At 47.8% G+C, this 27,292-nt stretch overlaps 1 protein-coding gene across 1 annotated transcript; it reads left to right on the forward strand.

Moving 5' to 3' along the window:
- Positions 1-74: 74 nt before the first annotated feature.
- LOC131698523 (E3 ubiquitin-protein ligase pellino homolog 2) lies at positions 75-25,798 on the forward strand. Its single transcript, XM_058990593.1, has 6 exons — positions 75-423; positions 13,861-13,990; positions 19,520-19,621; positions 20,456-20,653; positions 21,034-21,222; positions 22,301-25,798. Exons 1-6 carry the CDS (start codon positions 347-349, stop codon positions 22,877-22,879), a joined length of 1,275 nt encoding a protein of 424 aa, XP_058846576.1. The 5' UTR covers positions 75-346; the 3' UTR covers positions 22,880-25,798.
- Positions 25,799-27,292: the final 1,494 nt, after the last annotated feature.

The raw sequence follows: 27,292 nt of genomic DNA on the forward strand, positions 1-27,292 counted from the left end.
TTGTGGTCCCCCCCCCCGCCTCACGGCGTGTGAGCAGTTGGTACAGTCCGCCCCCGACTTCGTATTGTTTGTGTGTCTCGCGGCTCCAGAGCTGACTGAACCGCCGACGGGAGCGGAGCTCGTGCGTGGCGCGATTGTCTGCTTAAAACAAAGTGAGAAAAAGAGACGTAAGAAAGTAAACGAACAAATAATAAATTAAAAAAAAGAAAGAACTAGCGGATACCACGTCGAAAAAGAGCAGTCTGGATGGGGTTTACCGTCTCCCCCGTTTGAAGGGTTTCCTCGCCGAGTTTCCAGAGCACGGAAGGTGGCTGCGTTGTGATCGCGTTGTTGACCGGACTCGCGAATGTTTTCTCCCAGTCAGGAGGAGCACTGTGCCCCGAACAAGGACCCTGTGACCTACGGGCAGCTCGTCGTGCTGGGGTGAGTAGCGAATGCGGGTCAGGCTGATCACACGCCAGCCGGACCCTGTGTGACCTACGGGCAGCTCGTCGTGCTGGGGTGAGTAGCGAATGCGGGTCAGGCTGATCACACGCCAGCCGGACCCTGTGTGACCTACGGGCAGCTCGTCGTGCTGGGGTGAGTAGCGAATGCGGGTCAGGCTGATCACACGCCAGCCGGACCCTGTGTGACCTACGGGCAGCTCGTCGTGCTGGGGTGAGTAGCGAATGCGGGTCAGGCTGATCACACGCCAGCCGGACCCTGTGTGACCTACGGGCAGCTCGTCGTGCTGGGGTGAGTAGCGAATGCGGGTCAGGCTGATCACACGCCAGCCGGACCCTGGACCTGTGGCCGCGACTCAACAGGAATTATTAACTCGCTATCAAAACGATCGGAACTGTATTTCTTATTTATTTATTTTTTGGAATGTTTACCCCCAACAACTTTATAAAACTACTTGGCGTCTAAGCGTTTGAGTTTGTTTTGCGTTTAGTTAAACAGAATTGTTTTTGTTTACAAGTCGAATGCAGATATCCCTGTAGCGTGTGTGTGTGTTTTAAGTGATCGCTATAACGAGGTTTAAATCTAACAAAGGAGTGGGTCTCGGGGGGTGTTTCATAAACTACATGTACATGTACGATACAGCAGTTAGCATTGAGAATTGCCGTGTTTGTGAGCTGATATAGCGGGGCACGCATCGTGGGTCGAGTCGAGTTTCGGCCCACCAGCGAGGGGAATGCGATTGGGGGATGGGGGGTCTGTCTGCCCGGGTTAGGAGAGAGAGAGAGATGCAGAGGCCGAGGGAAACGGGGATGGCGAAGTCTCCGCGGCTGTAATGTGTTTTAGTCGCGGATGGCGTGTCTGCGTTTGCTTTGTTTGTTTTTTTTACTATCACGGCGTTGGTAAATCGGATCGCTGTTTATGTATCTGCACTGTGTTCGTTATTTTACATCTTGTTTTGCAACTTCCGCTGGAACGTGGCGACGGGTTAAATGGAAACATTCTCTGGCTGGAGTTCAGATAAACTGATATGAAGCGACGTGTGGAAGGATTGCAATTACATTGAAGCGATGTTTCCCTCTCCCCGTGATGCACGATCAGCGTTGCCAGACTATCACCGTCCACAGCACAAACATCCTGTATTTACCAATTCATTACAGCGAATTGCGCCCCGGTTTAGCGACTACGCTCACTTTCTGCTGGTTAAGCTTCAGAAGCGTGCGATCTCTCCATTGTTACTCGTTCCCAGTATTAACACGCTATGCATACACACAACTCGTTAGGTGAGCATTTTCTAATAAAACAGCACACCTCTGTATAGTGATATTCCACTCAACCTAAGAAGGGATTATGTTTAGTGACTCATTTTTAATAAATATTTCACATTCTCCACTCAGCGACACGGATAGGTAAAAGAAACGCCTGTGATTTTGATTTGTCAGATTTCCAGTTTCGGCAAGACCCGGTCGGTTTCTGAAGTTGTGGTGTATTTCATTTCCGCCCAAATTGTAAGAGTTTTTCCTGTCTTGAAATGATTACATGCATTCTACATAAACAATATAACATGTAACCTGGTCTTATGCTCGGCGCACATATATATATATATATATATATATATATATATATATATAATTAATTAATTAATTTAATAAATAAATAAGGAACTCGGCGTTTTGTTGTTAACGTAGTCTTCTTGCATAATCCGGAGGAAATGCTCGGTCTCCATGTCTAGATTTTCGGATGCTGGGGGTGTTCTATTCAGTAAATACTCACTTGAGGTATTCGGATAACAGATTCCGCTCCGAAGGGTGATGATTCACGTCACAGTCCGGACCGTGGCGTACACGGTGATTCAGGGACTGCGCAGGCTGTCGTCGCTGCGCTGCAGTCTTTACAGTGTACCGTGTAGGACGCTAACGAGGCTGTGTGGAGCAAGTGTCATTGTCAAACTGCTTCAGAAAGCTTCATTTCTAATAGAATTAGGCGTGTATTCAACACAGCATTGCTAAACTGTGTGTGTGAGGAACACCTACTAAAAAAATAAATACAGCAAGTGAAGCCATTCTACAAGCGAGGGGTCAGCGCTGCTGTGTTGTGCTGTATTGTAATATAGCAGGCAGTGTTACAGGATGGAAATAGACTCCCATTGAATTGCAGCTTGATCCAGTCCTGCTTTTACTATAGGTTTAATACCCCAGCTTGTAACTATACACTGGGGCTAATCAAGCGCATAGTAAAATCTGGAATGGGTGAAATTGCTGTGCAATTGGAGTCTTATTTCCATTTTTTTGTTTGTTTTGTAAAAGCAACTAATAGGCTAATTTTAAAGTAGCTTGAATAAAAAAAAAAATCTGTTATTGGGCAGTTTGAGCTGAGCATGTTTTTGAATTGAGTGGAAAAGAATAAGAAAGCTGGATCTGGATTATTTCTGAAATGAAGGAAGGTATTGACTAGCGGAGGTGCTGGATCTCAGCCTCTGTCCATTGTCCTTTTCACTGCAGTCTGGATCTCGGCCTCTGTCCATTGTCCTTTTCACCACAGCCTGGATCTCAGCCTCTGTCCATTGTCCTTTTCACCGCAGCCTGTCAAAAACCTATTCATTGTTCATTGTTGGTCATTTCACAACGGGCTCCCTGTGCGGCCAGTGGGTTTGTCAAACGTTGCGTTGCTCGTTTTTAATTTCATTGCTCTCTGCACGTTTTTTTAATTAAAAGCAGCATTTTAACCAAGTGCAGCTCTAGTGCCTGGACTGCGAGTTGAATGTGGATGCTCCTGGCTCTTGTACAGTATATGAATCTCGTGTCTGTGTTCTGGAAGCGAGTTTGATGTGGGAAAGCGTTTCACTGCTGCGTTGGTCTTAACCCAGCTGAGGTAGAAGTGCAGACCTGAAGCCACTTCTAATTGTAATGACCGTTACAGCAGAATTGTTTACTGACCTGTACTTGGTTACAATGCTCTATTGTTCAGTTAGTTACAATTATGCTGCAGTAATTACAATTATATTTACATTACACTAAAAACTACCCACATAAACATGTTCACTGTGTTTATTCTGAATAACCAAGCAGTCATCCCAGGTACAAATGCAGACCCGTGCTAACGTGCTATAGGGAGTATTAGAGTGGCTGGTCGGCTCTCCACTGTGGCTGCAGCGTTCTCTATTCACTAGAGTCTGTTAGTCACACCTCTTGAGTGGCTGTGATGGAGAGTCTGGGCTCTGCTATTCTACAAGTTATTTTAACGAGGAGGGGAAGCTGTCCAGTTCAACAGTGTCACCAATAGCTGTTAAACACTAGTGCTGAATCGAGAAATGCTGTGTAGTGTTGGATATGATTCAGATTGGGATCCTGCTCCAAGGGTATTGCTTCATTCGGTGCCTCAGTGTGTGTTGCTTTGCGCGCACCGCTGCAGTGATGTCATCGCCGCTGCAGTGACGTCATCACCGCCCTGTGCCGTCTGGCAGACTCAGGTGAAGGAGTCCAGAGCTGGATTGCTGGATTGAAACCTTATGCTTCTGGCTCCTGTTCTAGGGAGGAGAGTAAGACTCCTGTTGCACAGCAGTTTCACCCATTCCAGGTTTTGCTATGAGTTTGATTAGCCACAGTGTCTAAGTAACAAGCTTAGTTGTGTCTTAATAAACTTATAGTAAAACCAGGAATGGATCAAACTGCTTTTACAATGGGTGTCTTATTTCCATCCCAGCATTCCCACCTGGACCCAGGCAGGGAGTGTTCTGGCTGGCTGGGGTACAGCACAGGCATTGTAAAGATGGTTAAAAACTGAAATGTTAAAAGCTCCCTCAGGTAGGTAGAGCGGTGTAGCAGGCAGATAACTGATGAGAGGTGTGCTTCTCTACCGCAGATGAACCGCATCAGCCTCAGGGAAGAGCAGCCGGCACCTGTGGTTTAAATGACATGACAGGAGCGCCACAGACTCTGTGAACACCTTTCCTGGCAGGGAACATACAAATACCGTGCAACCTCTTTATTTCACAATCCGACTTGCGCACACACAAAAAAACTAATTACGAGGCTATTTAAACAGAGAATTGCAGTCATGAAGGGCCCTCAGACAGGGAAACCTAGCCGATGTACAGTTTACATGACTTCTTGAATTTCACCTTTTTCCTTCTGTATTCTTTTTGTTGAGCTGAACAATGCACAGTTCAGTTTTCTAATTAAAAAGAGAACTCTTTTTACCTGTATTTGTGAGTATACATGAGACCAGGACCGCAAAGTATTTCCTGTGAGGCTCCAGCGTGATTTTCATACAGCATGTGTTAACATGATGGCAAATGCAGGGTGATTCTGAAAGAAATCCTGTCTGAGTTTCACAGGCAGACAGCCATGTGGAACAGGAATGCAGCCTCACAAAGTGCTTCGGTCTACCTGGATACTCTTCATAGAGGATCTCTGTGTCTCTCTCTCTCTCGCCTCTGTCTCGCTCTCTCTCTCCACCAACACTGCCCATGAACTGCGTTTGTGAACACCAAGTCCTCATGTTCGTCAACACTGCAGTGTATGCGTGCCTGTGTGCAACGACCATCTCAGTGTAAAAACGGAAACATACTAATTCATGTTCAGTGATGCGCAGTGCTCCCGTTTGATATTTAGCAGTTCAGTGTGATTTACGAGTTGGGTTGATTCGAGGTGGGCAGTGCTGACAGTAAAAGTCCTTTTATTTTCCTGTAGGAGGACCCTTTACTAATGTCTTCAGTGTTTCACTTTGATGTGCAAGTCAGATAGAGAAAGAAAGCTGGAGCTCTGTATTCCTGTGATGAGTTGTTTGTGACTCTCCCTGTGTGTGTAATTCTGTATATCTGTACACAGACAGCGTGCCATACAGCCAGCGCTGGAAGTCCTGATAATGATGGATATTGTGACATTAACATATGAATACTTACCCAGCTACACGGGGAATGGGCTCCAATATCAAATCTCGCTAATGGAGATTAGTCAATGATCGCAATTTCCCTAAAGTCTTCTCATCTTCTTTTATAATGCCTGGTAATGAGACTAAAAGAGAATCTATTGGCACTATGTTCCAGACAGAAGGGAGCATTAACCCTTTCTTCTGTCATCAGAGAGACTCCCAGCTTCTGACAGTGGTCTGCTTTAACGTCCTTGCTGACTGCGTTCTTGTTAATTGCAGTGAGCCGCTGTTGTAAATTGGATTTGTTTAACTAGCTGTCTTGCCAGGACTTGCTTGTTTGTGAAGGGGGTGTGCTTGTCTCAACAGTGTTCATTTTCCTTGAATAATGAAAGCTGTAATGGAAACCAGTCTCCCGTAACCAGACTATGAAGTGTCTCTGAACACAGCAAGAAAAGTAATTAAAGACCTGCCAGAATAGATCGATCCGTCGCATCCATGATCCAGTATTCATCATTAAAAGGTTAACGTGTTATCGCAGCCAGATGTCTTCCCTGTGGTGTTGTCGCCTGTTCATTACATTGCTATTTTCCCTGTAGCTGCATGAACTCCCTAATATAAAGACTGCACACTCATTTCATGCTACGAGGCAGAGTAAGCAGATTTAGCAAGGGCCTGATGGACTATACCTAAACAAGGGGAGTGCTGAGCCCCAGGACCGGGTGCATTGTGAGGCTGGTGCGAGTTTCGAACCCTGGCTGAGCACTTCAAGGTGGCTGCTGTGTCCCTGCTTTTCTCCCCTCCTGCAGTTTCCCTGGCTGGAATACTGAAAACAACACGGAATCAGACAGAGTAAAATATAATACGCATGCATGTTGCTGTCAAGGTGGACTGTACGTGACTTAACCAAATTAATGAATTCTCAAATGGGCAAGATATCATGACGAGCACGGTGTACTAGAATATTCGGAGCAGTGCGTCTCCTCTCCTCTCGCGCTCTCTCTCTCTCTGGCTCTATTTCTTTTCCCTCGACAGTGACAACATAAGCTGCAGTAGATGAGTTGTGTAGATTACTAGCCTGGTGGTGTCTGAAACAGCGAGACTCTCCTGCACTGTGGCTTTCTGCAGGAGCCTGGCTGAAGCAATAGCTAGCTAGCTAGCTAGGTGTCTGTCTCTGTCTGCCTGACTGAGCCGACGTCTCTCACGTGTTTGTTTTTAACCCCTTTGTATGTGAAACCCCTCCTCTGCCTGATACCTGCAGCACCCTCCCCCCAAAATGATTTCAGTAATGCGTTACACTGGTCCACTAATGCATAGCGCCATTAATCTATTTGCAGTGAAAGAAAGCAGCAGTAGGCATGTTCAGTTCTGGCCACACAACTGGAGATGAATGGGCTGACAGAGTGCTTACCACCAGCATTCATCATGAACAATTCATCTGGGTCAATCTGACCCAAGTGCCCTAAACTCAGGGAGGAGGGTAATGATGCTGCTACTGCTCAAATAAACCACATGAGCTGGAGAGAGGAAGGAGCTGTGTGTGCATCGCAAAGAGATGTGGAGCTTCACGTGGTGAACGTGTCTGACGTTCTCTTCTGCTGTGGGGAATGAGCTACACAAAAAAGTAATAAAATTGAGTGTCATTTTGAAGACTGAATTATTTAAGCCATCGATGCCGGTTGAGCAAGCCTCCCTCCGTGGTCCTCTTGAGCAGGTTGTAAAATGACCTGCTCGTCTGTAGCTGAAATAGCTGAAACTTGTTATGTAATGGGAGGCTTGACTATTATCCCACATGGCTTTTGAACTAAGCGGCTTTGTAAGCACACAATAGCAATGCATTCATGGGGGAAAATAAAGTTTAAAAACCAAACTAACAATAAGCGCTTTGTGCAGGGTTTTGAGTGGCAGCTGTGAAGCTCCTCTGTAGAGAGCTGAGACTCCCACACCCTGCTTCAAGGGTGTTCCACTGAAAGGAACACGATGAGTGGCACTGCGGTGCAGCAGGGCTCAGCCAGTCCACCTGTTAGGAAGGGAGCAGGCAGTCTGACACTGAGACGCCTTTAAAGTGCTGCTGACTGCCAGCACAAAGCTGTCGCATCCCAAGCTGGAGAGAGAGGTTCGCAGTATGCTGGCTATGATTGGAATGTGCTGTAAACCTCTGTTCCCTCAGTTTAAGAGAGAGAATGCATGTGACGTGTGCCCCTTGCGTTGCAGAAGTGAGGTTCTGCGCTGGATTGCAGGGGTCTGTCTGTGGCTGGTAGGTCTGCCCTCCCTGTTTGTATATACTGTACATACAAGCTGCGGCTGCTGCTCAAAATAGCAAAGCCTTTCTCTTGTGTTCAGATTAGCCGGGGTAATGGAGATGCGAATCCTGGTATTTTTACCTGATTAACAGAATGGAAAAGCTGATCCTGGTATTCCACTATCCAGTGAACTCAGCCCTGCGTGTGAGCAGAGCAGCAGGCTCTGATCCACATGCATGTGTACTGGAACGTGTGTGTCGAACCCGGGTCGCAGTCTACATATCTATCAATGTATTGATGTGTGTGTGTGTGTCTCTATCTCTATCTCTATCACAAACAAAAAAAACTAAAGCACTGCCTGTTTAAACAGACGCTCTAATTGCCACTCGAGGCTGTTTTATAATAAAAAGATGTGCTTTTAACAGAACATCAAGAGGCACTTTAATCCCAGTGATCAGGGCCTGTTTGCATTTCAAAGAGTGTTCATCATCGAGATTCGTCCCCAGAGTCACTTAAACATTCATCAGCCTGGGCTGCCAGCGAGAGAGATGGGGGAGCGAGGGGGCTTGGGAGCCTTCTGTGTGCAGTGAATGGTGCTTCTAGGATTCGGGCTTCCCCATTTAAAACGTTTGTAAATGCGTACGCTCTCTTTAGTGACTGCACAGTCTCTATTGCTTGAATACCTGGCACCTGGAAACTCGTTTTCAATACTGTACCTAAACAAGGGGAGTGCTGAGCCCCAGGACTGGGTGCATCGTGACGCTGGTGTGAGTTTCGAACCCTGTCTGAGCACTTAACGGTGGCGTCTGTGTCCCTGCTTTTCTCCTCTCCTGTGCTAATAAGTAATACGCCAGTATGTAGGTAGGCTCGTCTGCAGTGAAGTTCAAGTGTGACGGCCACTGCGTTACTCACGTACTGATTTCCACTTCCTGCTGTGTGCCGATTTCTCAAAGAAGCACAACCCAGGGGCCAACATGCGCTTTGAAAAAGCGAAACTATCTTACAAAAATGTGTTAACTGTACCCCCCATTTAATGAGCAATACAGAATGTATAAAATAGTCAACTATTTCTCAGGGAGTTCAACAGCGTATTATTATGGTTATGATTAGCAGTAGCATTATTATTTGTAGTGTTATTGTTACAAAGCTCTCTGTGTGTCCTCGCTGGTAGCATGGTGTTTTTTCGTTGACTGTTCCAGCTAGACTCTGCTATTCCTCGAGCCTGTTCGCAGGGTCTGGGCGCCAGCTGATGGAGAGGGTGTGTGGGTTGATCCCAGTCCCCTCCTAACGGGAGGCACTCTGCAGAGTTTGTGTAGCTGGAGCTCCAGATTCCTGAGCAGGTGTGCTGTGGGGTCCAGTTTCAGTGCAGCTGCATCTCACTCTGCACCTGTTGAAACATTCGGATCGAGTGATCCTCAGAATTCAGGGGCCTGGTGTTGATCGGGCTAAATCGCCATTCCAAGTGAAACGAGCGAAGAAACAGCTGCTTGGGTTTGTGAGGAGTGCTGCTTTTCAGCCTCTGTGGTGATCAGCAATCCACGCTAACCCCAGCAGCTGTTTCTTCAGTGGTCTCTCTCGGAATGGTAAATTAGCCCAGTCAGCCCCAATGGCCCTCGTCTGTGGAGAGCTCGATCCCATTGATTGAATGAGGGGTTTGTGACGCTCTATTGGTGGGTAAACCAGTCAGCACCACACGTGTGTAAAATAAACAAGAGCGCCGCTCACACTGTGGGGTAATGCAGGATAACAAGAGCGCCGCTCACACTGCGGGGTAATGCAGGATAACAAGAGCGCCGCTCACACTGTGGGGTAATGCAGGATAACAAGAGCGCCGCTCACACTGTGGGGTAATGCAGGATAACAAGAGCGCCGCTCACACTGTGGGGTAATGCAGGATAACAAGAGCGCCGCTCACACTGTGGGGTAATGCAGGATAACAAGAGCGCCGCTCACACTGTGGGGTAATGCAGGATAACAAGAGCGCCGCTCACACTGTGGGGTAATGCAGGATAACAAGAGCGCCGCTCACACTGTGGGGTAATGCAGGATAACAAGAGCGCCGCTCACACTGTGGGGTAATGCAGGATAACAAGAGCGCCGCTCACACTGTGGGGTAATGCAGGATAACAAGAGCGCCGCTCACACTGTGGGGTAATGCAGCAGTGCAGGATATCGTTGTCCGTTGCCGATTTTGCAAGATCTTGTATTGTTTTCAGAAAGCACAAGGCTCTGTTTAATAAACCTCCCCCAACGCCGCCTCCTCTTCCTCTGTTGCATTGTGGTTCTCCACTCGCCAGCTTTACTACCTACTGGGAATGTGCAAGAATGACGAGGATCCAGGCAAACAAGATGTACGAAGTCCTGACCTCCCAAGCCGCTGCTCACTCCTTTAATACTGCAATGCGTTGCTGTGTGTGTGTGTTGGGTTTGGGTGATGGGGACAGGTGACCTCTTTCTCGGTCATTACCTCCGTCTTTTCGCTTTGATCCCTCTGTGTGTGTGTGTTTTTTTTTTTGTTTGTTTTACTCCTGTTCCTATTCCCTCCTCTCCGCCTCTCATGATCTCGTTCTCCTGATTGTTTTTCCAGCTGCTTTCTCTCATTGTCTGCCTGTTTTTTTTTCTGTTCCACGTTCCCCAGTTGTCTTCCCACTCTCTTCCTGTATTCCTCCACTCCTGATTCCCTCTCTTCATGGCTTCTTTCCCTTTGTCTTAACCCACGTTTCTCCCCCTGCCTCTCCCATTGATTGCCTCTCTTCTCCTAACCCCTCTACTCCTGTCTTTCTCTGTGTGGCTTCAGTTTGTTTTCCTCCTATCTCATCCCATCTATTTCCTTTTCTCCAATGTCTTTTACCCTCTTCCTCAGCCTGTCCCCCCCCCCTGCAAAGCGTCTCTCCCCCTCTTATTTCCCTCTTTCCTTTGTTGCTACATTCTTTCCTATCTCCCCACCCCCAGGTTTATCATTTCTCATTCTTTATTTCTGTCGCCTGTACGTTTCTCTTTCCTATCCTCTCAATCCCTTTGTTTCCCTATGCTAGCCCCAGAGGTCGGGATGTCAGATGGGATGGATGGATGGATGGAGGGAGGGGGGTGGCTTTGAATCCCAGCTGTGCAGGACAGCTGGTGAGTTTGGATTTATGGTCCACAGCCCCGGGACCTTAATTGCCCAATCAGGCTGGTCTGTTTCACGAAGGATGAAATAGAATTAAGATGACAAAAGAATAATTGGGAGCTCATCAACAAATATTTCTTCATTTAAATGTTAGTCTGTGAAACTGTTTGAAGAGGCAAAATAACCCTGTCTCTATTTGCCATAAGTCTTCTGCTTTTCATTTGCACACAGACATATACATTGAACACGCCTCAAACACGAGCTACAGTAATGCTGTGTGTAGCAGGTAAAGACACAGCTAGTGGCTGCTATTAAAATGATGACTCGGTGAGTGTTTCTATAATCGCTTTTAACATTCACAGAGTAGAGGGACCGCACTCCGAGTCCAGAAATGAGTTTGATCATTTCAGCTTTAAAAAAACAAGACCGCGCCCGTCCAAACGAAAACATTTTTATTTTGACTACGCACTTCCAATTGTTGAGGAGCGCTCTGCCTTTTTGTGATTTCAGAAATCGTTTCAGAGGGTGAGCACCACCGTGTTATTTGTTAAATGCAAAGTTGCTGCTGAGTGATGATTTGATTGTGTGTTTTTGTTGCTCCCTCGTTGTGTTTTGTTTGTTGCTGCTGAGTTATGATTTGATTGTGTGTTTTTGTTGCTCCCTCGTTGTGTTTTGTTTGTTGCTGCTGAGTTATGATTTGATTGTGTGTTTTTGTTGCTCCCTCGTTGTGTTTTGTTTGTTGCTGCTGAGTTATGATTTGATTGTGTGTTTTTGTTGCTCCCTCGTTGTGTTTTGTTTGTTGCTGCTGAGTTATGATTTGATTGTGTGTTTTTGTTGCTCCCTCGCTGTGTTTTGTTTGTTGCTGCTGAGTTATGATTTGATTGTGTGTTTTTGTTGCTCCCTCGTTGTGTTTTGTTTGTTGCTGCTGAGTTATGATTTGATTGTGTGTTTTTGTTGCTCCCTCGTTGTGTTTTGTTTGTTGCTGCTGAGTTATGATTTGATTGTGTGTTTTGTTGTTCCTCCCTCGTTGTGTTTTGTTTGTTGCTGCTGAGTTATGATTTGATTGTGTGTTTTTGTTGCTCCCTCGTTGTGTTTTGTTTGTTGCTGCTGAGTTATGATTTGATTGTGTGTTTCTGTTCCTCCCTCGTTTTGTTTGTTGCTGCTGAGTTATGATTTGATTGTGTGTTTTGTTGTTCCTCCCTCGTTGTGTTTTGTTTGTTGCTGCTGAGTTATGATTTGATTGTGTGTTTTTGTTGTTCCTCCCTCGTTGTGTTTTGTTTGTTGCTGCTGAGTTATGATTTGATTGTGTGTTTTTGTTGCTCCCTCGTTGTGTTTTGTTTGTTGCTGCTGAGTTATGATTTGATTGTGTGTTTTTGTTGCTCCCTCGTTGTGTTTTGTTTGTTGCTGCTGAGTTATGATTTGATTGTGTGTTTTTGTTGCTCCCTCGTTGTGTTTTGTTTGTTGCTGCTGAGTTATGATTTGATTGTGTGTTTTTGTTGCTCCCTCGTTGTGTTTTGTTTGTTGCTGCTGAGTTATGATTTGATTGTGTGTTTTTGTTGCTCCCTCGTTGTGTTTTGTTTGTTGCTGCTGAGTTATGATTTGATTGTGTGTTTTTGTTCCTCCCTCGTTGTGTTTTGTTTGTTGCTGCTGAGTTATGATTTGATTGTGTGTTTTTGTTGCTCCCTCGTTGTGTTTTGTTTGTTGCTGCGGAGTTATGATTTGATTGTGTGTTTTTGTTGTTCCTCCCTCGTTGTGTTTTGTTTGTTGCTGCTGAGTTATGATTTGATTGTGTGTTTTTGTTGCTCCCTCGTTGTGTTTTGTTTGTTGCTGCTGAGTTATGATTTGATTGTGTGTTTTTGTTGCTCCCTCGTTGTGTTTTGTTTGTTGCTGCTGAGTTATGATTTGATTGTGTGTTTTTGTTGTTCCTCCCTCGTTGTGTTTTGTTTGTTGCTGCTGAGTTATGATTTGATTGTGTGTTTTTGTTGTTCCTCCCTCGTTGTGTTTTGTTTGTTGCTGCTGAGTTATGATTTGATTGTGTGTTTTTGTTGCTCCCTCGTTGTGTTTTGTTTGTTGCTGCTGAGTTATGATTTGATTGTGTGTTTTTGTTGTTCCTCCCTCGTTGTGTTTTGTTTGTTGCTGCTGAGTTATGATTTGATTGTGTGTTTTTGTTGCTCCCTCGTTGTGTTTTGTTTGTTGCTGCTGAGTTATGATTTGATTGTGTGTTTTGTTGTTCCTCCCTCGTTGTGTTTTGTTTGCTGTGGTGGTGTGAGCCTCTTGCCAGGTCGACGTTGGAAATGAGAATTTGTTCTCCTCTGGATAAAGGTTTTTGTTTGATTGATACTAGAGGTTCCTCCTGAGAGCAGTTTTCATTGAAGTTAGCATGCAAGGTACTTGTTATAAGAGACGTGGTTGGGCAGCCCGAGCCTCGTCCACACTGCACAGGATGAGCGCTCTTGTACAACACTGGAATATATTAAACCTCTAACAGCAGACCTTTCATCTGTTCTGTTGGTGGCTCTGCGTACAGAAGAGTCTCTATCTATCCCTGTTAAAGTGTGTAAATCCTTGCCTCTCTATTTCACTGACACACGCAGCCTCACTAAAAAAAAAACAAAAAAAAAAAAACCTGTGGGTGAGGAGGCTGTTGTGCAGCAGGGGGCGCCCATGGACCGCTGCTGGGAAGTGGGGGGGTGTGGGTAGCATGGGACAGATGGCAGGACAGACACAGGACACCAGCTGAGCTACACACGGAGCACAGCGGGGACACTCGCTCTCACAGAGCTGCACAGACAAAAGGAAAGACACGGCGATCAGTGATGTGAACTGCCAGCGTAACTCAATAGAGACGGGGCTGAGTTGGATTAGGACTTGTTTCTCACATTTTTTTAGAATAAATTTAAGTGGAAATAACCCATCGCAAAGTGTTTTTATAAGATGATCGATATTTGAGTTGTATTGCTTGTTGCAGCAGGGCCATAACTATTATAAACATGAATTAAACGTGATTTACTGTACAGACCTCAAGGGAGCTGAATCTGCAAAAAAAAAAAAGTGAAATATTACTATAGTCCTGTAACCCTGCCCCCCTCTCTCTCTCGCAGGTACAGTGGGTCAGCGCAGTGCAGCTCCGCTCCAGTGTGTGATTGTGTTACTGCAGTGATCATCCTGTAACCCTGCCTGTCTCGCTCTCTCTCGCAGGTACAACGGGTCCCTCCCGAATGGAGACCGCGGCCGCAGGAAGAGTCGGTTCTCGCTCTACAAGAGAGCCAAGGCCAACGGGGTGAAACCCAGCACTGTGCACGTCATCAACACACCCCAGGCCAGCAAGGTAACCCTCCCAGCACTGTGCACGTCCTCAACATACCCCAGACCAGCAAGGTAACCCTCCCAGCACTGTGCACGTCCTCAACATACCCCAGACCAGCAAGGCAACCCTCCCAGCACTGTGCACGTCCTCAACACACCCCAGGCCAGCAAGGTAACCCTCCCAGCACTGTGCACATCCTCAACACACCCCAGACCAGCAAGGTAACCCTCCCAGCACTGTGCACTTCCTCAACATACCCCAGACCAGCAAGGTAACCCTCCCAGCACTGTGCACGTCATCAACACACCCCAGACCCCAGGCCAGCAAGGTAACCCTCCCAGCACTGTGCACGTCCTCAACACACCCCAGGCCAGCAAGGTAACCCTCCCAGCACTGTGCATGTCCTCAACACACCCCAGACCCCAGACCAGCAAGGTAACCCTCCCAGCACTGTGCGGGCATATAGGACCATTTCATCCACACAAAGAAACCCCTAACTGATTTTAAACTACTTTTGGGTTATTTTTTTTTTAATGCAGATGTATTTTCTTCATCCCCTATTGTAATTGTAAGTGTACACTTCATTAGAGTCAATGCAAGGTCTCTATAAAGATGCAAGACTGTGTGTGTGTGTGTGTGTGTGTGTGTGTGTGTTCAGCTCTGGGTAGCAGTACCTGGTTCAGTCCAGGCTTCCCTCGCTCCCAGATCCTCCTCTTCTCCTGTGTGTGTGTGTGTGTGTGTGTGTGTTCAGCTCTGGGTAGCAGTACCTGGTTCAGTCCAGGCTTCCCTCGCTCCCAGATCCTCCTCTTCTCCTGTGTGTGCTGTGGATTGCCAGTCCGCTGCGCTCCCTGTTGGTGAGTGTGTGTTCAGGATTAGTGCCAGGTGCACATGGTTCAAGGCAGCTCCCTGTCCGTCTCTGGGATTTCCTAAAAGAAAGGAGAGAGATTCACTCGCTATCTAGCTTGCAGGCAAATGCAGGATTATTATTATTATGATTATTATTTCAGATATATTCATTTACACAGATTCTTACAACTGGAAGACATTAGGCTTATGTTCTTAACCCAGTAAAGACTGTATTCTGGTCAATTGTTGCCTTCGCTGTTTGTTTCTTACTTTTTTTATTTTTTTTAATCCCAAACATGTGCAAACTCTGTGCTCTGGAATCTCTAATAGCCTTATTATTCTATTTTTGTTTGTGGGTGGTGGTTTTGTGATATGTTGTGTGTTTCATAATAAGCCGGACTCACATTTTTTCGCCTCACGCATGTGCTTCTCATCCTTCTTGCTTTCTTGACCCGATTTGGACAGTTTTCTTGTACTGTTTGTTTCTGTGCTGGAATGTATTTGGTCACGTTGCCTGCCAGCAGACAGCCCTTTACAGCAAGATGTTTTATATCAAGTAGTCTGCTACTCTGAGTAGCTTGGCAATCCTGCAAACAAACATCATGCTGTTTACTTCAAAGAAAGAGGTGCTGGTGAAGCTTGCTTTAAAAAAAAAAAAAAAAATCCTCTTCCCTCTCTCGATCCATACTGTCGCTCTCCCCCCCCGTCCCTCGGCTCTAATCACTACCCTGTGATTAGTGTGTGCCTGGTCTCTGTGTAGGAGGTGGCTGTGAGTTAGTGCTGTGTGTTGAAGGGTGCCACGCTGTTGGAAGAGGAGGAGGAGGAGGAGGACGTGGGTAATTGCTGAGTGAGAAAGGAGATGCCAGCCCCCTCACTCACTCCTCTACTGCCAGCCAAGCCATTTGTATGTGTTTTGGTCTGGATTGGTGATCACAAAGGGTAACGCGTGTCTCTGGGATCTCTTGATGTGTGCAGAGTAGACCGGACCTTGATTACCCGTCTCCTCTGAAAGACAGCTGCTCCTACTGCTCTGTGAACACCGTGTTTGTGCTGCTGCTTCGTACCGAGTGTGTGATTTTTAGAAGAGGACACACAGAGAAGATCACATTCGAGTACAGGGTAGAGGAAATCCATCGTGAAACTAGCTGAGCATCACCATTAGGGGCTGGGGGTATATGCAGCCTGTCTGTCTGTGTGCATCAGTCGGTCTCTGTCTTTGACACTTTCACATGTTTCTAGAGAGCTGCTTATCTGGTTTTGTGTTGAAACTCAGCTCTAACCACTAGACCACACTGCCTCTGCCCCCACATTTTCTTCTTTTTTTCTGTGAAATGATTGTTTTGTTTTGATACAGCAGTTGAAGTTGTTGTAACTGGTTTGCTGTCTCTCTCTGTGTTGAAGCGAGGGGCTGGCTGTCTGGCTGCTCCCTCATGTCTCCTCACCGCTCTGTGCCGCACTGTAGCCCCCTCTTGCTGAAGGGCTGTAATTAGAGTGAAAGGCTGATAGTAGAGGATCTCTGGCAAGCTGGTGAACCTCTCTGTCTGTCTCTGTCTCTGTCTCTCCCACTCTGTCTCCCTGGACTGTGTGTGTGGGGGGGGGGGTATTTAATGATTCACTGCACATTGATGAATCGTGATACTTTCTTTACATGAATATCGTGTCGTGATAGAGGTGTGTAATCGATTTGTCTCGTGATACAAGAACAAAATAATTGATCCATTCCTGGTTTTACTGTGAGCTTAATGACACACCTGAGCTTGTTACCTATACATTTTGGCTAATCATGCTTGTAGTAAAAGCTGGAATGGGTGAAACTGCTGTGCAACAGGAGTCTTATTTCCATCCCTAGATACTGCTTCTGTGTACCAGTCCTATAACTTAATTTGTCCCCACAAATTGTCAAAAGTACGATTTTTGCGATTCCCAACTACACCCTACCCAGAAATTTGTATAAATTTCATTTATTCTATTTTAAACATGATAGATTGTCAGAGTGAGGGTGTGAACTGACAGCCTGGATAGACCGAGGCTCTGAGCTTGGAGGAGCGGTCTGGGTTACTGATGAGCGGTGTGATCCGTGGCTCCGACTGTTCCACCTCGCGGGCTGCGCTGCCTGGAAGATGAAGTTTGTTTGCAAACGCCTGTCTGCTTTGATGTGTACCTGTCAACCCCCCCCTGTGTGGGGGACAAACGGCTTCACAGCGGGGGGAGGATGGAGTGAGTGTGTGAGATCACGAGGCAGCCAGCCTGTCAGGCAGTGTGAAGGGAAGCTGTGCTTGAGGCTGCTTGCTTGTTTAGTTTTGTCAGTTGGAGCAGCACCCCTCCTCCTCCTCTCTGACTCTGGCACTGTGAATGTGCGCTAGTCTCAGGGAGGTCTTGGATGTGTTTGACAGCGTCGCCAGTCCTGAAGCAGCAGAAATCCATTAAAGACAAGCGGACGGTACCGACGCTGTGCGAGTGACAAATCGGACTGATGCATGATAGTCTTTCTCCAGATGGTTCCGCGAGGTCTGACCCAGCATCGGATTACTAAACCTGCATTAAACGAGGTTTCCCAGCAACAGTATAGTCTACCAGCGCTGTGAATCAAACAGAATTGCTCTCAGCCCTGGAGTGTTGAATAAGGGTTTCTGATTTCAATCCCACAACCCTGCTGAATCGTGACAGTACTGACCGTGTGGAAGACACAGGGTACGGGTTCACTGGGGGAGGAAAAAAAAACAAAAAAACCTTTGATTTTTTTTCCGTTGCTCCGCTGTGTCTTGTTTGCAATGTTGCTGATTGAATACTGAAGAGCCCCCCCCCCCTCCGCACCGCCCTCGCTGCTTGCTGCTTGCTGCTTGCTTCCACGGCTCCCTTTCATCTCTCTAATAGAGGCAGGCGACCTGCAATTCTGCTTCCTGTTCTCTCTTTAATCTTTCGCTTGATCCTGTTTAGAGGGAGTCTACCTGTGATCCTGATAGAGAGAGAACGAGACGTGAAACTGAGCGATGCTGAGCTCTCGTGTGTGTGTGTGTGTGTGTGTGTGTGAACCTGAGGTGTGTTGTGGTGTATCATATTTAATTACAAATCTGTTTATCACCAGTGTAGAACTCATTTAAACACCTCCCCCCTGAATCTCAGTAGGGGGTTTCTGGCAAAATGGCAACGAACACGTTACAACTCACAGCCCACATCAGCACCACTACAGAGAGTCCTGTCTTTATGTAACTACAGCGTGCGTCTCTGCTTCCCACACACTCGGCACGGCACAACCATCTGCTCAGGAACCAGTAACTGCAGGCCCTGTAAGAGAGAGAGACTCCTTTGTGTCTCTGTCTCAATTGCAAAGTCATCTGTCAAACAATGAATTCATCAGGTTTTAAAATGATGTGTGCTCACCTGGACGTCTCTCCGATGTGGTGTGTGTGTGTGTGGGGCTTTTTTTTTCTTTCAATTTATTTAAGAGTTAACACTTTTTAATTAATTGATCTTACGGTTTTATTTTAATAGTACATTGTTAAACTATATATAATATGTAACATCCGTCATGTTTTACGCACACCGCTGTTTTATACAGTTTGTAAGTGTGAATTATATACAGCAGGGAATATCAGCAGGATACTAAAAGTGAGTTTGTACATTTGAGTCCTGAAATAAAATAAATAATACCTTGGTAGGACTGGATTTACTGTGTTAATACCCAGGCGGGACTGGATTTACTGTGTTAATACCCAGGCAGGACTGGATTTACTGTGTTAATACCCAGGCGGGACTGGATTTACTGTGTTAATACCCAGGCAGGACTGGATTTACTGTGTTAATACCCAGGCGGGACTGGATTTGCTAGAAGCACGTTCAGCTGTGCAACCCCCTCCCCCCCCCCCCCCCCTTAGAAATAAATAAATACTAACAATGAGCTCAGAGTGTCAGTGTTACATTGATGTGTTTGTCTGTGGTCTCTGGTGGGGAGTCTGTATTGGAGACTGGAGCATGCTGTATGACAGTGTGAGGGTGCATCATCATTAACACAGAGACTCTGCGAGGACAGCTGGGCCCAACTGTGACCCCCGCCCCCCCCCCCCCCCTCCAGCAAACAAACACACAACCATCTGCCACTATTACCCCCATCCCCCAAATACCCTGCCCCCAAACTGTAGATCTGTACCCTAATTACACTGCGCTGCACTGGGATCCCAACACGCTACTGCCCGTCCATCTTCCATCGCAAGCCAGAGAAGGGGGAGAGTGCGTGTGATTTTTTTATTTATTTATTTTTTAAATGTATTTTTCTTCACACCCATTGGCTGTTCCCCGGCCCCTCCTGCTGCTGTGCTTTTACATTGTTGCACACAGCAGGGCTCTAAACTCTTCACAGCCAGTCCAGAGGAGCTACCTCACCTGCTTATGGTCTTGTGTGGTTATTTCCTTTGACACAGGTTTGAAGGGCAAGCATATAGGAACGAGACTCCTTCGGTCTATATGAGACCTGTGTATACCAGACACTTTGACTCCTCTCTGTAAGCATATAGGAATGAGACCTGTGTATACCAGACGCTTTGACTCCTCTCTGTAAGCATATAGGAATGAGACCTGTGTATACCAGACGCTTTGACTCCTCACTGTAAGCATATAGGACCTGTGTATACCAGACGCTTTGACTCCTCTCTGTAAGCACGTAGAAACGAGATGTTGTTTTGACTCCTCCCTTCTCTTGTGTTTCAGGCGGTGAACTGCAAGGGGCAGCACAGCGTCTCGTACACGCTGTCTCGCAATCAGACGGTGGTGGTGGAGTACTGTCACGACAAGGAGACGGACATGTTCCAGGTACGGGGGCCGGGGGGCAGCGTCCGCAGGAACGGGTCAAGGCTGTCGCAGTGTTGGTGCTTTGTGAAGTTTAGTGTAACCTGCTTTTTTATCAAAGTCATGGTAGTTTTATTGTAATTTTCTCTTCTTCCTGCAAAGTGTTTGAATCCTTCACAGCCACTAGAACGCCGACGGGCCCGTCTGCTTTCCTTCTCAAAGTCTTCTTATTGTAGCTATTATTAAACCATCAGCAGGCACAGCGTCTCTGTCAGAGACAGGGAGAGGAATCTGTAAGGCAGGTGCCCACAGGCAGTCTGTTATTGTAGCTATTATTAAACCATCGGCAGGCACAGCGTCTCTGTCAGAGACAGGGAGAGGAATCTGTAAGGCAGGTGCCCACAGGCAGTCTGTTAGCAGACTCGTGAACAGGTTCTAGGAATCTAATAAATGCTTTGGGGATCTGTAAAGTGAGCTACAAAGTGAGAAATGATGCGAATGAAGCAAGGTGGTAGAACACGGTACCTTCTCAAGCTGAAGCATACCAGCGACACTGCATACCACTCGCACTGGGGTGTGAAGCAGTAGCATACCTAATGTGACATACTGTTAGTTTGCTACCAGGGATGGAGATAAGACTCCTATTGCATTGCACGTCTTTGCTGGAGAAGCTACCCTTCACTATCACCCACAGTAATAAACTCAACTATTAATAATAAACTATTTTTTTCTCCTCTCTCTCTCTCTCTCTCTCTCTCTCTCTCTCTCTCTCTCTCTCTCTCTCTCTCTCTCTCTCTCTCTCTCTCTCTCTCTCTCTCTCTCTCTCTCTCTCTCTCTCTCTCTCTCTCTCTCTCTCAGATTGGCAGGTCGACTGAGAGCCCGATTGACTTTGTTGTGACAGACACGGTGTCGGGGGGGGCGGGGGGCGAGGAGACCCCCGTCACTCAGAGCACAATCTCGCGGTTCGCGTGCCGTGTGGTGTGTGAGCGCAGCCCCCCCTACACTGCCAGGATCTACGCAGCGGGGTTCGACACGTCCAGGAACATCTTCCTCGGGGTGAGTGTGATTGTGTGGAGAGGATAGAGTGAGGGGGATCAGCAGACAGGAACATCTTCTTCCTCGGGGTCTGTGTGATTGTGTGGAGAGGATAGAGTGAGGGGGATCAGCAGACAGGAACATCTTCCTCGGGGTGAGTGCGATTGTGTGGAGAGGATAGAGTGAGGGGGATCAGCAGACAGGAACATCTTCCTCGGGGTGAGTGCGATTGTGTGGAGAGCTTGTTAACTAAACTCTGTGGCTAATCAAGCTCATAGTAAAACCTGGACTGGGTGAAAGTGCTGTGCAATAGGATTCCCATCCCTGTTGAGTGTTCCTGTGTGTACAGGGTGGGTTTGTTTGCTTGCTTTTGATGCTGACCTCTGTTTGACCCCTCGCAGGAGAAGGCTGCCAAGTGGAAGAATCCGGACGGTCACATGGACGGGTTGACTACCAATGGGGTGCTGGTGATGCACCCGAGGGGCGGGTTCACTGAGGAGTCCAAGCCGGGGGTGTGGCGAGAGATCTCTGTGTGTGGAGACGTGCACACCCTGCGAGAGACGCGGTCCGCACAGACACGGGGCAAACTGGTGAGACTGGGAGGGGGATGTGTACACCCTGCGAGAGACGCGGTCCGCACAGACACGGGGCAAACTGAGACTGGGAGGGGGATGTGTATTCACTTCTAGAGACTGGGGTCTGGAACTCCCCAGTTAAACCAGTAACCTGCATTGGAACCACAAGCTAAGAATATAGCTGAGAACTGGGCTTTGTTTTACAACAAAACCAAACCTTATAACACTCAATAAAAAAGCAGACAAACGTTTTGACCAGAGCTTTATTGTGCTGCAGTGTCCTCCATATACACTGATAAAGCATCTAGCCCAAACGTTTGTCAATGTGGCTTGCTTTCTTACAGATTTGATCCTTCTAAAACCCAGAGGACAGGATTGTGCACCCCAGCTGAGCTGTATATCCACTGCGTCTCCTCCTATCCCTCTCTGAGCTGTATATCCACTGCGTCTCCTCCTATCCCTCTCCGAGCTGTATATCCACTGCGTCTCCTCCTATCCCTCTCCGAGCTGTATATCCACTGCGTCTCCTCCTATCCCTCTCTGAGCTGTGTAGCCACTGCGTCTCCTCCTATCCCTCTCTGAGCTGTGTAGCCACTGCGTCTCCTCCTATCCCTCTCTGAGCTGTGTAGCCACTGCGTCTCCTCCTATCCCTCTCTGAGCTGTGTAGCCACTGCGTCTCCTCCTATCCCTCTCTGAGCTGTGTAGCCACTGCGTCTCCTCCTATCCCTCTCTGAGCTGTGTAGCCACTGCGTCTCCTCCTATCCCTCTCTGAGCTGTGTAGCCACTGCGTCTCCTCCTATCCCTCTCTGAGCTGTGTAGCCACTGCGTCTCCTCCTATCCCTCTCTGAGCTGTGTAGCCACTGCGTCTCCTCCTATCCCTCTCTGAGCTGTGTAGCCACTGCGTCTCCTCCTATCCCTCTCTGAGCTGTGTAGCCACTGCGTCTCCTCCTATCCCTCTCTGAGCTGTGTAGCCACTGCGTCTCCTCCTATCCCTCTCTGAGCTGTGTAGCCACTGCGTCTCCTCCTAACCCTCTCTGAGCTGTGTAGCCACTGCGTCTCCTCCTAACCCTCTCTGTGCTGCTGCCCCCTGCAGGTGGAGAGCGAGAGCAATGTGCTGCAGGACGGCTCGCTGGTGGACCTCTGTGGGGCCACGCTGCTGTGGCGCACGGCGGACGGGCTCTTCCACACGCCCACGCTGAAGCACATCGAGGCTCTGCGGCAGGAGATGAACGCGGCCCGGCCGCAGTGCCCCGTGGGGCTCAACACCCTGGCCTTCCCCAGCATGCAGCGCAGCCGCGACCTGACCGCGCTCGAGGACAAGCAGCCCTGGGTCTACCTCTCCTGCGGCCACGTGCACGGCTACCACAACTGGGGCCACCGCTCCGAGAGGGAGCCCAACGCCCTGCGGGAGTGCCCCATGTGCCGGACTGTGGGCCCCTACGTGCCGCTGTGGCTCGGCTCTGAGCCTGCCTTCTACGTGGACTCTGGGGCCCCGACCCACGTCTTCGTGCCCTGCGGCCACGTGTGCTCGGAGAAGTCCGCCAAGTACTGGTCCGAAATCCCCCTGCCCCACGGCACGCACGCCTTCCACGCAGCTTGCCCCTTCTGCGCCACACAGCTGGGGACCACGCAGGGCTGCGCGAAGCTCATCTTCCAGGGACCCATTGACTGAGGAGGGGGGGAGCAGTACTGTGATGCTCCAGCTCCTCCGGATCATGTTTATACTGGTGCGGTGCGGTGCGGGGAGGGGGGGGGGAGCAGTACTGTGACGCTCCAGCTCCTCCTGATCTTGTTTATATTGTGGGAGGAGGGATTGATCAGGGTGACGTCAGTTGCTGCAGTGCTGGTTACGAAGCAACCCTTCACACAGCCTGACCCACTTTTTTTTTTTTTTGCTGTTATTATCCTGGATGTAGCCGGTCAGAGTTGTTTTTTTAAATTATTTTGTATTATCCTGGATGAACTTGCGGCAGATCTGAGTTGTTGATGCAACTAGGTAGCAAATAGGATCTTCAAATTGTTTTGTCTTTTAATCTGTTTGAGATTTGCTATCCACCCCTTGTGTATCTCCACTGAAGCCACTGGGGGTGAATGAGTGGGGCGGGGCGGGGCGGGTGGATGATGCCTAAATGGCAAAAACAAAATTGTGGTCCTTGTAGCCAGTGTGTCCAACTGTAATGAGCAACGTGGCGTCACCTCTGATTGAGTGAGTTTTTTCAAGTTTGGGTTTGGAGGGGTGGGGGGGCGGGAAGCTGGGACAGACTAAACCCACCCGGGACCTGGAAACTGATTTGAATGAGAGAAGCGTCTCCTGTTTTTACTGTATAAACTGTAACCCAACACCCCTGAGCTGCTTCTGTGTGGAGTTTCTTAAAATAAGACTCCCGCTGCAGAGCAGTTTGATCCACTTCTGGATTAAGAAGCCATCAGGACCAGTGTTGGGCACCAGCCTATAGTCACATCTAGAGCACTGTGCCATCTACTGGACATGCAGGGTACTTCAGTGTCTGGAATTGCATTATTTATGAAAAGCAGGTTCCTTGACCTGTGGCTTCAGTCTGTCCCTGGGAACGAGGGTCATTTTTACAGGAGCACATTCATATTTAACGGAGGAAGGGGGCAGGGCACGGGAGTGGGATGGGGAGGGTTTACAAACAAGAAATTTCTTAATTGTTTAAAAATTTCACTGGACTGATTCTTCTAATGAGTATTTTACTACACTGAGGCCCTTGTACAGTTTTATAATTTAAATGAAGTTTAATATATTATCTCGTGTACGCCTGGGTGGGTGTGTGTGGGTGTGTATATGGATAGATGGCTTGTGTACAGGGTGGCTGTGAAGTCACTAAGACTGCTTTGCTCTGCTGCTGTGGGAAACCCTTCACTCCAGAGGAACCTGAGGGTCAGTAGACCAGTACTGGACTCTCCATGCCTGCTTGGGAATCTCCTTCTCAATGCTCCTCCTGATTCCGATCTTACAATACAGGCGCGTGGAGGCGAGGCATTACATAAGCACAGAGCTTGTGACGTCTTGACTGGATCCAATCTTTAGAAGCTGGAATGATGATGCATGCCATTGCAGGAGCGGTGCAGAGCAGGGCAGTGTCTCTCAGAGCCTCCCCTGAGCTGGAGCTGCAGACACACACATGCGCTGGGTGATCGTACTCGAGGTGCAGAGCAGGACAGTGTCTCTCAGAGCCTCCCCTGAGCTGGAGCTGCAGACACACACACGCTCAGGCTAGCCTGTTAAACTCTCACTGCTGATTTTCATTTCTGGCTTCCATCTGCAAGCTGTTGGGGTGTTTTTGTTTTTTGTTTTTTTCTTTAACGCTCCGTCTCCCTTCAGGGACAAAAGAAAGGCTTGTGGCTAAATCGCGTCTCTTATTTTTTTAAATTTGTGGGATAGTGCTGAGCTGTTTTGACCTTTTTTTATGAGCATGGAAAACATGAACAGCCTGGCTCTCCTCGGAGTCTCTTCTCGATCTAATCAGACCAGTTGCTTTTCAGATTTGACTGTGAGCGAAACGTGGCTGTCCTGGTGTGGGTGTCAGGGACTGACTGGTTCAGCTCACAGTGAGACCTGCGCTTCCAGGGGGAGCCTTAGTTCCATGGTGGTAGATAATTGTGGTGGGGCACTTAGCCTGGGGCAATGCTTGAGGACCAGGGGCAGCGGTATTTCCAGAAGTACGTTAAAAGTAAAAAAAATATATATATATATAAAAATTCTGTTCATGCACGAGACCCATGAAACTGACCAGACTTGGTTAGTTCTGAGAATGAACTGGAAAGTGTGTAATCTGCAGCGCCCCTGTGCTTGTGTCCCCTTTTAAGTTTATTTTAAGTGGCCCTTTTTTATTTAATTTGAATTTTTTTTTTTTTTTTTTTTAAAAGCATAGTTTATCATAAAAAGGAGTCCTTCGTAACATAAATGATCACTGGTGCTAAATTTAGAAGTACTGATTTATACTGAAACTTTTATAGCGGCTCCCTGGTCTGCTTCAGAAGAGCTTTGCTCTGGTTCGAGGGCTCTGCTCCGGCGTGCTTGCTCTGGTTCGAGGGCTCTGCTCCGGCGTGCTTGCTCTGGTTCGAGGGCTCTGCTCCGGCGTGCTTGCTCTGGTTCGAGGGCTCTGCTCCGGCGTGCTTGCTCTGGTTCGAGGGCTCTGCTCCGGCGTGCTTGCTCTGGTTCGAGGGCTCTGCTCCGGCGTGCTTGCTCTGGTTCGAGGGCTCTGCTCCGGCGTGCTTGCTCTGGTTCGAGGGCTCTGCTCCGGCGTGCTTGCTCTGGTTCGAGGGCTCTGCTCCGGCGTGCTTGCTCTGGTTCGAGGGCTCTGCTCCGGCGTGCTTGCTCTGGTTCGAGGGCTCTGCTCCGGCGTGCTTGCTCTGGTTCGAGGGCTCTGCTCCGGCGTGCTTGCTCTGGTTCGAGGGCTCTGCTCCGGCGTGCTTGCTCTGGTTCGAGGGCTCTGCTTTTTTTTTTTTTCTGTCCTGAACACTCCTCTGTCCAGGAGCTCTGAAGCTGGTTTGTACTTTAACCTTTGTACGAGTGCTGGTGCACTCCAGAAAGCTTACTTTACTAAATAAAAACAACCAAATCAAACCTGCATTCATGTGTAGCTACTGAGAGAGAGTGAGAGAGTGAGTGAGTGGGTGCTGGAGCTCGGAATGAGACACACAGACAGACAGGGCTGGGGCGCCCCTCTGTGACACTGAGAGGTACTGAATGAGCCTCCTGTGGTAATCGGCAGTACTGCAGATTAGATTTCCTTGCTCGTTCTGTGAAACAAATGGGGCTGGGTGTGTCTCCAGGTATGTACATCTGTGAGACTGACAGAGCTATAGTGCCTTCCTGTGGTATTGTACAGTACTGCAATGCTTCAGCTCAATGGGTTCTGTACTGGGATCTTCTGTGGAACAGACTTTGGCTCCCTCTCGTGACAGTGAGCGGTACTACCGTCTGGAGACTGAATAATAAAGCCCGTAGTCTCTCATTTTTATATTATTTTTTTTTTCTAAAGACAATTTAATCACACTACAGCTTCATTTTTTTTTATAAAACATCTGAAAACCGGACTCACCGTACCAAAATCATCCCTAGGCTTTCTAAATGCCCCTGTAACCGTGTTCTGCCAAATATTTCGTGTTACTGTTATCATAACTCCTTTATAAATCCCTTCTCATTCGGCTTGTAGCGGAAGAGGTTGTTTTTTAATGGTGGGAGGTCCTGTAAACTGTACATGCATTTGGGTGCACATTTGCAGGTAAAGCAGTTTTTAATGTTGGACTGAAAAGTCGTTCTGCTTTTCACGTTGTCTCAGTGTGGAAACCTGTGAGTCTGCGTCGTTGTTGTTCTGCTTGATAACCACAAGAGGGAGCCCGCGCACCACATCTCAATTATGACTTTAGAAGAGGAGGAAACAGTTTTGCAAGCAGCGAACACAGAAGCAATCTATTCAATTTATTTTATTTTTTTATTTTTATTTTTTTATATAAAAAAAAAAGCTTTATAAACTTTATAAATGGCTATAATGAAATTGCTTACTGGTTCAAGCGTAAGCCATGAGGCATTCCATGAAAATACAACGCTGACGTGTGAAAAATAAACCAAAACGAAATCTGACCCAAAATGAGGTAGAAATAATAATTAATGAAGTGGACATAAACGAGGATATATGATTCTGTAAACGTAATATTATTATTAAGCTCCAAACACTGGTCCTGCGCGAGATGGCACGATTTCGCTTCTGTGAAGGTTTATTGCAGCGAGCCTCGAACGTGTCAAGATCACGCCACGTCACTCGTGAACTCAAGCAGTCGTTCAAGAGCGACTGGAGTACGGAGGTGTTCGGGGGAAGCACTAACGTTGCCCTAATAAATAGCATGCTGTGTTTGAACTGCATTCCCGACTAGCCTCATATATATATCCTACATATACACGAACTACCTCAGCTGCAGGCCCGCTGCATTTCCATATTCAACACCGTGGAGAGAGCGCGGGGTGTTAGTGCAGCGAGGCGCGTCTCTGCAGAGTCCAGGCAGCGTTGCTAGTGGTTCGGCGTCTTGTCTGCCCCTGGCAGGGGCGCAGCGGAGAGCC

The sequence above is a fragment of the Acipenser ruthenus genome, chromosome 18, assembly GCF_902713425.1.
Source record: "Acipenser ruthenus chromosome 18, fAciRut3.2 maternal haplotype, whole genome shotgun sequence".
NCBI classification, from domain to species: Eukaryota; Metazoa; Chordata; class Actinopteri; order Acipenseriformes; family Acipenseridae; genus Acipenser; species Acipenser ruthenus.